Source organism: Zonotrichia albicollis, chromosome 2, assembly GCF_047830755.1.
Source record: "Zonotrichia albicollis isolate bZonAlb1 chromosome 2, bZonAlb1.hap1, whole genome shotgun sequence".
NCBI lineage: Eukaryota > Metazoa > Chordata > Aves > Passeriformes > Passerellidae > Zonotrichia > Zonotrichia albicollis.
Window position 1 is genome coordinate 115,943,961 of NC_133820.1, and position 15,132 is coordinate 115,959,092.

Consider the following 15,132-nt stretch of genomic DNA (forward strand, 5'->3'; position numbering starts at 1 on the left):
CCCTGCTCCCTTCCAAGTCATCCAGCTAATTCTGCTGTCCCAGAGCAGCCTGGCAGCCCTGTCCTCTTTCTGCAACATGTCTGAACCAGTAGGAAAAATACAAGTATGTGGTGAGCAAGTTTCAAGCTGGAGAATTGAAGCTATTCCCACTGCTGGAAAACCCACTTCTCTGAAGCAAAAAGATTTGAGGACAAATTTCAGTGCTCCCAGTGAAGTGCTGACTTTGGGCACACAGAGGTCCCAGATATTCTGGCCCAATACATCCCAGAGGAGAAGTGTTACTGGAAAACAGGCAGAAACTGAGCTAGATGTTATGATTTATGAGAGGGGAACAGTGTTAGGGTCAGGCACTACACAGGGCCGCTGCAGCACAGAAGAGACTCACAGGGTAACTTGCATTGGAAGCAATCTTAGAGATCATCCAATTCCAATTCCTTCCCATGGGCAGGGACACTTTCCACTAGACCAGGCTGCTCCAAGCCCCATCCAGCCTGGCTTTGAACACTTTGAGGAATGAGGCAGCTACCACTTGTTGGAACAACCTGTGCCACTGTCTCCAGAAGCTGGAGAGATGAACAAGGATTGCACACTGCCTCCAGCAATCTGGTAAAACCACAGCAGCTTCTGGCAATCACATTGCCACCACTGGTAATGCATTTCAGATTTTCTAACCACAGCTGCCACAGGCAGCAGTGTGGCAATAGCAACTGAGCCATGTCCTGCTTACAGTTCAGTGTCATAGACTAGTGCCAGAGGAAGACACTAAAGTAGTTAAACCTCAGGATACAAAGTTAAATTTTTACTTACTCTTATTGGAAAATAATCCCTGAAGTACCTCCATATAGCCCAGTTTCTCACCCACTGGGATCTTCTTCCCCCTGTTGAAAAAAAGGCATCATGTCTTTAAAGCTCTTTCCACATGGCTGTCCATCAGAAAGCCTAAAGGATTCCAGGGTTTGCTTGTCTCACTAGAGGAATCAACACTCTCATTCCTCCAAGTGAGAGACCTGCACCATTCACTGAAATCAGTGCACATTCTGGAATACAAGGCACTTCAAACAAATTAAGGCTTGACTGCAAATTCAGGATAGACAACTCTACAATTTAAACTAGAAACACTCCAATACAACCTTTAGGAAAGGACAAAGTCTCAGATGGTTTCAGTCATCTTGAAGCAATGGACAACTGAGCTCATCTGGCTATAAAAGCAGTTGCCAAAGCTTACCACTGCTGGTTCCCAGAGCTGGCTTCTACAGGTTTGGGATTTTTTTTTCTGAAATAAAGTAATCTGCTTAATCAGTAGCAACACTGACTCCACAGAGGAGCTACACCTTGATAATGACATCACAATCTGAACCTTGCAAGAGCTGGACAGAACAAAAAGGTCTTGAATCTTTAGATCTTTCTGAAGTACAGAAAGAATCTATGCCTTATAAATATGTTACTAAATGTAATGGAATGGAATAATAGCAGTGAATGTTAATTTTGTGTTTCCCTCAGCACCACTGAAACCTGCAGTCACTGTTCATGCTGAGGGCTGACATTTAAATGCTACACTGAATAATGCCTTTGGTCAGTGATTCAGCCAAGTCCCACTAAGAAGAGAAGTCATCCATTACAAGGAAGGGCTTCTTTGTCCAAATATGGAGACAGGGACACTTGAACAAGTATCTCTTCTGCAATATTTACCTTTCTTTGGTGTGTTCCAGTCAAATACCAGCCAGGCTAAATAGAGAGCAGCAATCGCCCAGCAGTCTGTGCACAGTATGTACATGAGGATTAAAGTGCAAGCAATACCTGGAGAGGTGCAAGAAAGAAGAAAAAAAGGTTGCAGCAGGTTCTGGTCTCCATTTACACTCCCTGCCTTTTGACTCTTCTATATTGAAATCTTAGTCTCAGTCTGATGTCATTAATCCTCAAATAAATTGGATTTGGTCAAAAGCCCCTTATGTAGGGGGCTGAGGCAGCTTCCTCTAGAGCTGTGGAAAACCTCAACTTCCCCTTCATGGTGCCTCCAGGCATCTCCTGTATCTCCAGGTGGGGCAGCTGCTTCATCAGACTGGATGAGCATGAGGATTTCTCTGTGGCCCACACCACTGGGATTTTCCCCCACAGCTACACACATCTCCCACAGGTTACACCAGCTCTGTATCAGCCATCCCACCAGGGTGCCAAGGATCCCACCCAAAAATGACACACTTCAGCACAAACTGAACTGGGAAGGTAGAGTGAGAGAGATGCTGAGAGCAGCCATTCTCCAGTTTAATCATTAACAATCCAACAGAGCAGAGCAGCCTGAGGTTTCACATAATCCAAGTACCCAGGGATAAACAGGTTTTACTCTTTTACTGGTCTAACACAAACAACTCCTGCTCATCTCTGGTACCTCCTGGAAGCAGACCAAGCCAAGTGGAAGGCATTCCTGTTGCATGCACTTGCATCAGTTACCAGCTGCTGCTAAGAAATCTCTGTGGATATTCCCATGAGCCAGCCAACAAAGGCATTTCCAATTGTTTCAGCTTCATTTGCATGGTAGACACTGACAAGCTAAACATCAGTCAGTATTTCCATAGCTCTTATGATTTTCTAGAGCCAGGAAAAGGCATTTATAGTTGAAAATATCAATGTAACTGATTTACAGTAACCACGTACCCCAGGAACTACACTACACATCTAGTAATTAACACTTATGAAACAAGTTAACATTTTGCATTAAAATTCTTGCAGAATTACAGCCAAAACCCCTTTGCTTTAGGCCAAAATGTGTTACCCATGATAAGGAAAGTGAGAACCCATTGCAGCACAGAGATGATTTGGAGTTGTTTCTCTACTTTGGATTTCAATAGCCAGAACAAATCCTGCAGAGCAGAAAGAATGTTCGATCCCGTGCCTAAAGAAAGAAAAATACAAGAAATAAAGTTACATTTGCACTCTGAGCAAAGGAAACAATATTTTTCCTTTGAAACAGAATCACAGAAGGAAGGGTCATCAAGTCCGGCTTATTTTAATAAGAGGTTTCAGATAAACGTGCAGTTTGCTTTTACAGCAAGCCTTGCTAAAAGCTAATATTTTTCCATGGAGTTTGGGCATCCTGGAAGAGGAAGGATTGCCATGTGCCAACATCCAGCTTTTTCCAGAATACTGGAGGGGATTAATGAGTAATCATCAGTACCCATCCGAACAAGCCTCTGTTAGCCCGACCATAACAGGGGAGAGGATGTTAACCCATGTTCCTAACACCCACTATCACCTCACACTGGCAGCTCCTCACAGAGATGTTTGCTAAAAGGGAACCCCATGAGCTCACAGTAAGATAAAGATCAGCTGCTCACACCTGGCTGTGCTGTGAGCTATTCTCCCTTCACAAGGCCTGTTGCACAACTCCCAGGGCTGTTCAAGGAAAGCTCTGTGCTCCAGCCTTCCTAGCACAGCCCAAATGCTGGCTCAACACCTCAACACACAGCCCTGAGGATCCACAGCTCCATGAGTAAGGAGCACTATCAGCATTCCCAAAGCACTAAATAAGAAGGAAGGAGCTGAAAGCCACTCTTGTAGAAGCCTAAGATATTCAAGCAGGGAAAAAAACCCAGAAGTGGGTAAAACACTAAAAACACTTGCTTTCTATATGAAGAACCACCCACTGCAGCTTTTGACAGCATACACAGCCCCCAGAAAGAAGCACTTGCAAGTGGGTTTTCCTTCACTTTTCTTCATTACTTTATTTACAAGCACCATAATTAACTGACCAAAATACAAATCACCTTATGTGTAATTACAGCTTTTCTTTTGTCTTGTTATTAGAGCAATGAAAGAAGCTATTACACTGAGCAGGTCCAGTTCTTGCTGACAAGATATTACCTGCTAGTGGGAATAGCAAAAGTGTTCACACTCAGTCAAATGAAAGTGACTGAAAATAGCTTCTCTAGTATAAGCAGGCACTAGGATTTTTGGTAGTTTCTACAAAGATACTCTCACTGGTGCATCGTTTAAATACGTAAATATGCAACTGCTTCATAGGAATGAGGGTCAATTTAGATTAATTAAGGAAGAAATTTTTTACTGTGAGGGTGGTGAAACACTGGCACAGATTACCCAGAGATGCCTCATCACTGGCAACATTCAGGGGGGAGCCACACCAAAGGCTGCAGTCTAAATTTAGAGCCAGCCACCCAGCTCAGACCTTGGTTCTGCTCAGTCCACGTTACATGAACAACCCCAGTAGTGCATTGGGCATTAATTACTCTAAGCAGACCAACTTTTGGGCTGGGATAGATCATACAACTACAACTGCAAGTCAACTGAAACCTACAGCACTAATCCAGGTAGAAACAACAGCTAGAGCTGGAGGCAGTTCTTTACAAGATAATATTTTATATATTATATACATATATATAATAAAAGATATAAAGATTATATATATATATATTATCTTTACAAGATAATATAGTGCAGTATTAAGAATGAATCCAGCAAATAGTTTCAGAGGTGAGACAGGGGAATATGTTGAGTTAAATTGTCACTGTGCATTGGTTTTGCCACACTACAGTATCTAAGTAGTGAGATTCAGAAACCCCATGCTGTAAAATCTAGCAGCAAATCACCAAATTTGGGGTGAGGGATAAACTTCACCCCATTTTTTACAAAGCCAGTTGCCTGTTCAAGGCTAAAATAAATCTTTGGGTTTAGAATGATTTTTATTCAAAGAAACCTTTATAGCTCACCTCAATCTAATGCCCTGCCATGGGCAGGGATACATTCCACAAGACCAGGTTGTTCAACTCTTGCTGAGGGGCCACAGCTCCAGGTATTTGCTATCCCAAAAACCTTACAAAACTGCATGTGGACAGACTTGATGTAGACTGAGGATTACCAGACAAGTTTAAAGAAAGCATTTAGCAATAGTAGTGTCACTGGACATATGTCTATGTCCTCCAAAAGAAGCCAAAAGTCTTTATTTGTGACACAATAAAAGCCCAGCCCCATGTAATTTTTTAGTTCCAGCACACGCATTTACACTACCAAACCTCTCTGGCTTCATAAACCAAACACTCCAGCCTTGGATCAGCTAAATCCCTATCCTCTTACCAAAGAGAACAGCTGTTTATCCCTCTAGATGAGAATTTGTACTTCAGCATTTTCTAGATGTTCAAACAAATTGTAGGCATTGCCAGCCCAGTAAATAGACCAGTATTGAGTAGCACAAGTCAACCTGTCAGCTTGCTTTTCAAACCACATAGAACTCACATTCAGTTCCTGCAGACAGAGGGAAGGCAGTGGTTTGTCAGACAGCTCTAAGCCCCTGCCCCCGGACAAGTGTCCTGGGTCAGTTATTTGCTGAAAGCAAAGGCATCCTTCAAAGAGAACAATATTCTCCACACCAGGTGTCCTAGATTGCAGGGCAATGTGTGTATTCCATTTGCCATCTGTTAGAGGTGTGGCAGTTTCTTCTGTTATTTGGGCAGTTTTTCTTTATCTCTTCCACAAGCCAACCCTCCCTCCTGGGAGACATCTGCTGTTAATGGGACATTGAGCGTCACTGCATGGCTGATAAAAGTTGTGACATACTCTGTCCAGAGGGAGGAGCCAAGCAGTCTCAACTAGCTATAATCTGAGATTTTGGGATACCAGAACAGCCTTTCCACTGGATTCCCAGAGGAACAGCTGCCTCTTCCACGGGATCTTCAGAGGAAGACTACAGCCCTTCTACAGGATCACTGCTCCAACACTGACACTCCAGGAGCACTGCAGCCACAATTCCAATTGGACTGCTACCAACACCCTGACCAACAGGGTGTCAGGCCATATTCTGAATCTGTCAGCGTTGTTTTGTATTACTGCATTGTTTTTTTAAATTTTTTTTTTATTTTCTTCTCTAATAAAGAACTGTTATTCCTACTCCCACATCTTTGCCTGAGAGCCCTCCCTTAATTTCAAATTTATAACAATTTAGAGGGAGGGGGTTTACATTTCCTATTTCAGGAGCAGCTCCTGTCTTTTCAAACCAAGACACCAGGAAAGTCAGTAGCTACCATGGTCTGACATTAGCATTTAATTCCCAGTTAAGAAATTAAAGATGCCCAGTAGCAAAGGAAAGGACCATGGGAATGGTCAGTCAAACTGGCAAAGTCATCAGGTCTACCCTTGCACCAAACCTGCAGACTCCAGATTAACCCATTTCATCAACCAAGCATTCACATATTTTAGTGCCAAGACAATCCCTTCCAGACAGTCCAGAGCATCTGGTTCATCATGTCTGACTGACACACTGTATTCAACCCCCCAAGGAAAGCATTATCTCCTTCCAGCTTCAGTAGCCAGGAGGCATTTTTGGAAAGACCCCTCCATGCTCTGGAGAACCAGACCAGTTACTAGTGCCACAGAGCAGTAGAGCTTTCACAAGTCAACAGAAATGGGAGGAAGGAGGGGTTGGCACTCAGCTACAGAAGAATAAGCCAACACTACTGACATTTGAGTTCAGTCCATTAGAGAAAATACTTCCTCCTAATGGCTCACCTGTGGGCACACACCAAGAACCTTTCACATATTAAAATCCCAGGGCATTTTCTGTAACTTTCAGGGAACAGATTATCCCTATAACCTACTTTAAAAGGGCCCAGTAGACATAACTATAATTTGTATATTCCTATCAGTCTTTCCCCAAGGAAATATCCTGGATCCTGAAGAAGCCCAAACTTCCATCTTCTGGCACTGAAGACAGTAGCTGATCCTGTGCTGGCCACACAGCACAGCCCCTGGAGCATTTTCCAGGGTACCTGTTCCAGAACTGAGAAGCCTTAACTAGATGATCATTAAGATCCTTTCTAACTCAAGCCCTGCTGGGATCAGCCTTGGCAAACCATATCTACACAAGGCATACTTTACCAACTTTACTGGTCTCAAATGAGCTGGTCTCCACCTCCCACTGCAGCCCATTCCCTGGAGTCCTGATGGGATACTCCCTGCACTAAGCCAGGCACGGCTCCCAAGAACATTCCCTGTCACAATGGAGAGAGTACAACTTCTCAAGGACATTCCTTGTCACAATGGACAGTGTACAGCTTCTCCCTGGCTGCTCACCTGCAGCCTTCCAAGGGAGCTCAGGGGCATTAGCCAGCTATCCTGCAACTGGTGATGGGCTCACCATACTTTTATCATGTAGCTCCATTTAACATCACAATGCAGGAGTTGCTACCAAGGAGATCCTGGAAGCAACAAATGGTTCGACCAAGCATTTGATTCCTGCATTACGGACTCAGCATCTGGTGCTGTTCTAGCACAGTTTATTTCAGATAAATTACACAAACAACATTTATCTGGGCAGGGAAGTAGAATCAAAGATCCCAAGAGTGGAAGTAAACAGGATTTCACATGTGGGCACCCAACTGACATGACTTAATTAAATGTCAGCAAAGGAAATTAACCGAGAAGAAGTACAAGTGTTACATATAGCTAAAAATAGACTGAAACCTTGTTAAACCCAAGCTCCATTTGCCACCTTTTCCAGACAGTTAGCATGTTAATTCTTGGCTAATAATTAAACTGCTTCACATGGCTTATTTAGAAGAAAACCATATTAGATCCATTAAAGCATAAACTGCAAATGGACATTTTGAGCCATGTATTTTGCAGAGAAGCTGAAATTGGAACAAAGACAAGAAAAACAGACCGGTACTAGAAAATTCAGGAGGACTTAGTCACCCATGCAAGAGCAGGAGTACCTGTAAAACCCCTTGAGCAACACAAGTTCTTTTGGGTTTACTTGGGTGCCTCAAGCACAAGCATATTCAATATAAACAATTTGTTGAGAAAATGAGTAAACAGCACAGAGTATAGTTACCCTGCCTTGTACACGGCTTTAGAACAGTTTGCTCCTGTCCCAGGAAGCTACTCAATTACACTATCTGCAGTATGGTGTGTTTATGACTGGAAATCAACAATATTTTGAACAGGGACACGCAAATAAAAATTTCTATCATCTCGTTTAGAAAGGAGCTGGGATTCTCCAGACCCAGGAAACAAATCTGTCATGGTTACTCATGTTAGTTCTGGATTTACTCACAGCACTAAACTCAGCCCTCAGCCTCCACACTCACAGCAGAATATGTGTTAAAGTGATGTAGCCACAAGACCCCAATGTCCCAGAGCAGCCAAGAAGTTTAGATTTAAGTTAGCAACACTGGACAGGTCTGGACAAGAGAAAAGGACCCATCCTGCTACAGCTCATCAGTGTCTCCAGAGCACATGGGGGCTCTGAAAGAGGGGTTTCACACTAGCAAGCCCAGACCTTCACCTCCCAAACAACTTTGTCAAGAGACAACACCTCAATGCAGCCAGCCTGATCCTATTCTCCCAAAACAGGAGCTCCCAGGCTCCCCAGAGCACAACTCAGGTCTCGTAACCTCACGCGCAGTGTAAGACTAACTCCAAGGTAAAGCTGAGCAAAATCATCTTCATCCCAAACTTCTTGGTGATGAAGTAACATTAGAAAAGGCATTTCAGCACAGGACAGCCTTTCAAGGTTCCAGCCACACCAGCATCTTTCCTCAGGGGAGAGGGGTGAGAGAGACCTCCTTGCTGCCCTGCCCAACACAAGGAGACCTCCTGGGCCTCCTATGCCACAGTGGGGCAGGTCAGGATGAGGAGGCCACAACCCCTCCTCCCCAACCAGGTGTCTCAGAGCATCATCCAACCCCTAGGCATTAGTACAAAGTCTGCTCTGATTTTTGCAGTACTGGGTTGATATCAAGAAACATTCCTCTGCATACATACAAGGGATGAATACAGAGGCAGATGCCTGCGCCTCTTTTTTTTTTTTGGTTTGTTTTTAAATAGGATCAGACTTAATTCAGCCAAATTTACAAGCAAAATTAGATGCTAGGAAAACAGTGAGACTCAAGGACATTATGAGCCATTCAGATGCTCACTCCAAAGTCAGCCCTCTGCACAAGCATGATACTTGGAAGAAAATATTCAGGGATGTAGGGAAAAAAAAAATCTAGTGGGCTTGTTCTGCACATCTTCTGTAGTGAGACAAGTTGTCCAACACGATCAAGCAGTACAAAAGGTCTCATGAATGAACCTCCACACGACATCACCTCTGCCAGTTTTGATCAGCAGGGTCCCACACCACTATCTCCATAACCAGTCCAAGCCAGAGCTCCTCTGGGAGGCACCCGGATTTGGCTTTGAAGCCAGTTCTGTGCCTTCCTGCCCAAGCTACAGCACTGGCAAGGGGTTGGTAGATGTTGCAGTCACCAAGGCAACATCCCTTCTCTTCCCAGGCAGAAATAAGTTAAATTAAGCTGAAAAGCACAAATATCACTGCAAGATCCCCACGAGGTGCCTCAGAGGAAAACTGACCTGAGGAGAGTTAAGACAGCTTTCCATCACTAATCAGGATTATCTAGAGATGAGGCCAATCACTGTCCCTAAACCACAGTCCATTTTGAATTATGCATGTGTCCTAGATCCACATTAACATGCCAGTGCCAAGAAGGTGGCTGCTGAGGTCTCAGGTCAACCCTACATATTTTATAGGTTTCCTGAATTATTTATTCTCTGCACCTAGTCCACAGTTAACTCCCAATATAATAGTTCAGAGGATGCTAATTCAAATAACCTCTCTCAACTGAAAAGATAACTTGTCCTCGGTTAGTCATGCAAACAAGCGAAGTTATTTTAAGAAACAGATCTGAACACAGGAAACACATGAAGGTCTTCTCCCCAGTGAGTTCACAACCGAGCCTTCAGACCAATCTAATATCCTGGCTGAGATAAGCACCAGCAGCTCTACACCCAGCACCAGAGAGGCCATTGCAAAATCAAGACTTCAGAGGTTAATTCACCAGGTTCATGTCCCTTCAGCTCTGCTAACGATTTGTTTAACCAATAAAACATTTCACAGGTCTCTTCATCCCAGGAGGTATTAGCAGTCTGCTTTTTGAGGGCAAAAAGCCTTTCTTTCACAACACAGAGCAATCACTCAAGGATCCTCCACAAATCACAAGTTAAATCGCTGTCCAACTGCATTTTCACGCCAAGCTCCCCCGTCTGCAAATCCTGACCTTTCTCCAGACAAGCACCCTTGCAGAAGGCATACAAAACCCTAGCAAAACATTTAGACTTGCTGAATTAATTTCTAGAAGATCCTCTGAGATGCCTTTACAAGCAGGCAAGGTAGCTTATGGTTTAGGATTTCCTGTATTCTCTCCACGGCCTTTAACCAACATGTCCCTGCGTGCAGGGAAGCGTGGGCTGTCTGCAGCGGCTCTGTCCACGATGGGTGCCAGTGGCGACACCCGTTCCGCTTCTCTCAACAGGTCACTCACCAGCTAAAGCAAACCTGGCAGAGCTGGCTACCACCAAACTCCTGCTCAGCACTGAACCTTCACCCCCTCATTAGAAGACAGCAAAAATAGCAACACGTTGCCATTTTCCCCTTGATGTAGGTGTGGGGAACACAGCATTATGAAACACTTGGACTCGCAGAGGAGGCCTTTCCCAAGCTAAATGCAATTCTATGAATAGAGAGTCGAGAATGAACTTTATCCGATAAAGCGACTACACTTCTCTTCCTACCCCGACAAAAGGAAGGGGTGGGTGAGGGGAAGACTCGCTTACACGTCAAGTGCCCCACGCCCACATTTTGCAAAGGTGCAAACTCACTGTAATTTGCACCTTTGCAAAATGTACAAGACCCAACTAGAGCCGTTCCCAGCAGCCCCAGAGGCGCACCTCGAGCCGCTAAAACACAGAACCTGCGCAGAGACCTGTAATCCTCAACCAAGGAAAGCCACAGCTCCCTCCCCGCCATTGCACATCGCTCTTCCCCCTCCCTATTCCCCGTGAACAACGTTCATACGGCCAAAAAAAAGGAGGAACATCAAAAGCGGAGTGTTTCGGTTCTGCTCCCACCCCAGCCCCTGAAGGACCGGAAAGCTGCTCCGCAAAGCAGCATCCCCTCCGGGCAGGAGGCTCATGTGCCGCCCTTCCCCCTGTGCCCCGGTACCTCGGAGCACGCCGGAGTAGGCGGCGATGATGGTCTTCATGGTGGGGGGCGCGCTCAGGGCTCGGACAGGGCCATGGGACGGAGGAGCCCCCCACGCTCCGCAGCCCCGGCGCAGCCAGCGAGCAGCAGAGGCTCTGGCCGCGTATCCATATATAGCCGGGAGGAGGAGGAGGAGGAGACGCGGGGAGGGTGCAGGGGCGGGCCCGGCGCAGCTCCCGGGTCCCTCAGCACAGCCGCGGGCGTGAGGGGAAGCTCCTGGTCCCGGCGGTGCAGATTTCTACATGGGATACACGGGATGGGGTTTAGGGAGTGGGGAGACCAAGCAGAGGCCCGGCTGCTATACGGGCTGTTTCATGCCCTGTTTCATAGAATCACAGAACGATTTGGATTAGCACGGATGTTAAGACTCATCCATTTCCACCACTCTGCCGTGGGCAGGGACGCCTTGCACTAGAGCAGGTTGCTCTGGGCTGCATTCAACCTGGTCTTGAGCACACCCAGGCATGAGGCAGCCACTGCTACAGTGGGAAACCTGTGCCAGGGCCTCACCACCACCACAGACAAGAATTTCTTCCCAATATCCCATCTAACCCTGCCCTCTGTCAGTGGGAATCCATTCTCCCTTATCCTGTCCCTCCATGACTTGCCCAAAGTCTTTCTCCAGCTCTCTTGGAACCCCTTTAGGCACTAGCAGGGGTTCTAAGGTCTCCAGCAGCTCCACATCCTCCTGATGTTGGAGGCAGCTCTGCAGGTGGGGTCTCACCTGAGTGGGGCAGAGGAGCAGAATCACCTGCTGCCCACACTGTGGGATCAGCCCAGGCCCAGGACATGGGGGTTTTCTTGCTGCATATGCTTTTCTCACTCCATATGCTGCAATGGTACCCTGGCCTAGATGGACACATTAATATTTAAATAAGTAAACTAATAATAATAAAATCCTTTAGTGCTTCATGGATTATTACAACTGTCAGGAGTAAAGATGCAACCACCGTAGACAGCCCCAGCCTCAGCACCTGCTTTATGACTTGAAGTTGTAAATCGTGTCACCAAGTTTCTTGTAAGGAAGGGAAATGTAAGCCCCAAACTGATGATAGAACAGCCTCTACCTTCACAAGGGCATGCAGTTGACACAATCAGGGGAATCCCTTTAAACTGAGAGAGGGCAGGGCTAGAATGAATTCTTGTCTGTGAGGGTGCTGAGGCCCTGGCACAGGTTGCCCAGAGCAGCAGTGGCTGCCCCATGTCTAAAAGTGTTTAAGGGCAGGTAGGATGGGGCTTGGATCAGCCTGCTCTAGTGGAAGGGGACCCTGCCCAGGGGGTTTAAACAAGATGGGCTTTAAGGAACCTTCCAACCCAAACCATTCTCAGATTGACTCCTACCACCTGAGCAGTGCAGTGCAGTATCTCACTTCTTTGAAGAGTACTTGTCCTGAAACTCTTTTTTTTCCTCTCCCATCCCACTCACTGAAAATCAGCAAACAGTCCTGAATAATAGATTAGAAATATCTTGCCTGTGTTCATACAAGGATGTTTTTCCCAACAAGAAGCCACACACCAGGTGATGGTTTGACAATGATTTAGGAAATATACAGGACATGTTTTCCTGATGTTTTGGTTGACGCAGGAGATATACAACTTTGTCTGTTATTACCCTGTGTGTCTGGCATGATTATTCTTGAACAATAACATGTTTTCAAATACCCTACTATTACTTCACATGAGTCTGAAAAACATGGGCTATGGATAAACACAGATAGGAGCCAGTCCTCCAGCTCTCTGCAGCTAAGAACAATTCACAATAGTTTGAGACTCCTTTTTTTAATACATATACTGAATTTTTAGGGCAATGCCTATTGAATAAAGCTTTTGAGAACACACTTATTTTTCCCTTCCCACTTCTATTCAGAGCCTGCAGGAATTGTTTGCAAGTTGTGGGGTGGATTTGCAATGCTTTGAGTCAGAACTTGGTTGCAGCTCTGTAGCTTTATTCCTGTGCAGCTACTTAAAGGCAGAAAATGCTCTGTTTTCAAAGAATCAGTGTTCAATGTCTTCACCCAGCAGCTTGGATGTATATAGGATACTTCCTGTATTTGGCTCATCAGGACAAGCTTACTGGGGAACTAAGCTGAAGAAACAATGCAGATTTAGGTAGTTGTGGGAATTTCATGCTTGGTCCTTCACCCCATTCCTTAGTCTTGAATTCATGAGCTTCAACGCTCCCATTGGTCTCTCCTGCTTCTGGCTGTGGCTTCTGGTAAGATCCTTCAAGTCCTGTTTATTCTTGTGGGTGGGTGGAAGTGTTCTGTCCCCCCAGGTTCACATCACTGCCTGTCCATGCTTCTGAGCTAGGTGTTATGATTTTAGGAGCCCAGACTGGTACTTTCCAATGCTCCATCACCAGAGAAGTGCCTGCCTGTGCTGGTGTTTCCCAGGACAAGGGAAGAGATGAGAATCTTGACTCCATGTTTCAGAAAGCTGATTTATTATTTTAAGATGTTACATTAAAAGAAAATTATATACTAAAACTATACTAAAGAAACAGAGAGAGAAAGGAGACATCAGAAGGCTAGCAAAGGAATGATAATAAAAGGAATGATAGGAAAGGAATGATAATAAAATCTTGTGACTGACCAGAGTCCCAACACAGATGGACCTGTGATTGGTCATTGAGTACAAACAATCCACATGAGACCAATCAAAGATGCATCTGTTGGTAAGCAACTTCCAAACCACATTCCAAGCAATCAGATAATTCTTGTTTATATTTTGTTTCTGAGGCCTCTCAGCTTCTCAGGAGAAAAATCCTAGCAAAGGTATTTTTCAGAAAATATGTCAGTGACACCTGCCATATAAGCAGAAGCCAGCCACACTTCAGACATGCAAAACAAGTGTCCACCAGGGTATCTCTGAACCCATTAACAAATTGTGCATGGCCATTCTTTGCTGTACAAATGACAACCACTGATCATAGAACTATAGGATCATAAAAGCACAGAATGGTTTGAGTTAGAAGAGACATTAAAGATCTTCTAGTCCCAGCCCCCTTGCTATGAAGAGAGGCAATTTCCTAGGTTATTCCAAGCCCCATCCAACCTGGCTTTAAACACCTGCAGGGATGGGGCAGCCATAGCCTCTCTGGACAGCATGTGCCAAGGCCTCATGGGAATTTCTTCTTAATCTCTACTCTAAACCTGTTCTTTTCCAGTTTAAAGCCACCATACACTTTCTAATAGGAGCATAACAGGACATGTTACAGATGCATGAAGTCATTCTGGGCCAGGTGATCAGCATGGTCCAGTGACACTGGCTTATGTTTTGCCAGGGTGCAAGACAGGGTCCACTACCATGTCCAGAGCCAGAAAGAGCTGAGTGAGCAGGGAGCAATGCCTCCCTCCCCAGGAGAGCTCAGCAGAGCCCATGCTGAGGTACCTGTGGACATCTGAGCACCACCGTGATCCCTGAACTGGCTGACCTTTGCATATGGAGCATCCACGTCATATGGCCAAAAAAATTGTCCAAGCCCCCAGCCCATGGCTTGAATTTTCAGCCAATTTGCGCTTTACACCCTTCTTGTTCAAAGAGTTTGCTTGGAAGGGGATGTTTGCATGACAGAGCTTTGCAGACCCTGTTCTCTAGAGGGATTTCTGCAGCTGTGGGCACCTTAGGAGTACAGTGACACATAAAACCACGGAATGGTTTAGGTTGGAAGTGACCTTAAAGATCACCCAGTTCCAACCCTCTGCCACGGGCAGGGACACTTTCCACTAGACCAGGTTGTTCAAAACACCAACACCAACACCCCTACCAACACATCCCTGGGACTTCTGCATCCTGGGACATCCCCAGGAAAGAAACTAAGGAAGAGCAAACATTTATTTAGCTGGTGGGGCAAAGCCTGAATTTATCCAGACTGTGTTAAAAGGAAATTTGACTGATGCAAGAAAGGGACAAGCAGAGGGTCAAACACCAATGACCATGGAATCACAGAATCATTTGGGATGAAGAAGCCCTCTAAGATCATCATATCCAACTGTTAAACCAGCACTGCCAAGGCCACCACTAAACCCCATTCCCTGTGCCACATCCACATGCCTTTCAAACATTTCCAGAGATGGTGATTCCAC

General features: G+C 45.4%; 1 protein-coding gene across 1 annotated transcript in view; it reads right to left on the bottom strand.

Moving 5' to 3' along the window:
* Positions 1 to 11,172, bottom strand: part of DGAT2 (diacylglycerol O-acyltransferase 2) — a 31,562-nt gene extending 20,390 nt beyond the window's left edge. Inside the window, exons 1-4 of the mRNA XM_005487158.4 lie at positions 11,009 to 11,172; positions 2,771 to 2,890; positions 1,690 to 1,797; positions 808 to 878 (exon numbers count right to left, since the gene is read on the bottom strand). Coding sequence (XP_005487215.1) covers positions 808 to 878; positions 1,690 to 1,797; positions 2,771 to 2,890; positions 11,009 to 11,048 — 339 coding nt within the window. The 5' untranslated portion in view covers positions 11,049 to 11,172. The remainder of the gene's footprint in view (positions 1 to 807; positions 879 to 1,689; positions 1,798 to 2,770; positions 2,891 to 11,008) is intronic.
* Between the last annotated feature and the right edge of the window lie 3,960 nt (positions 11,173 to 15,132).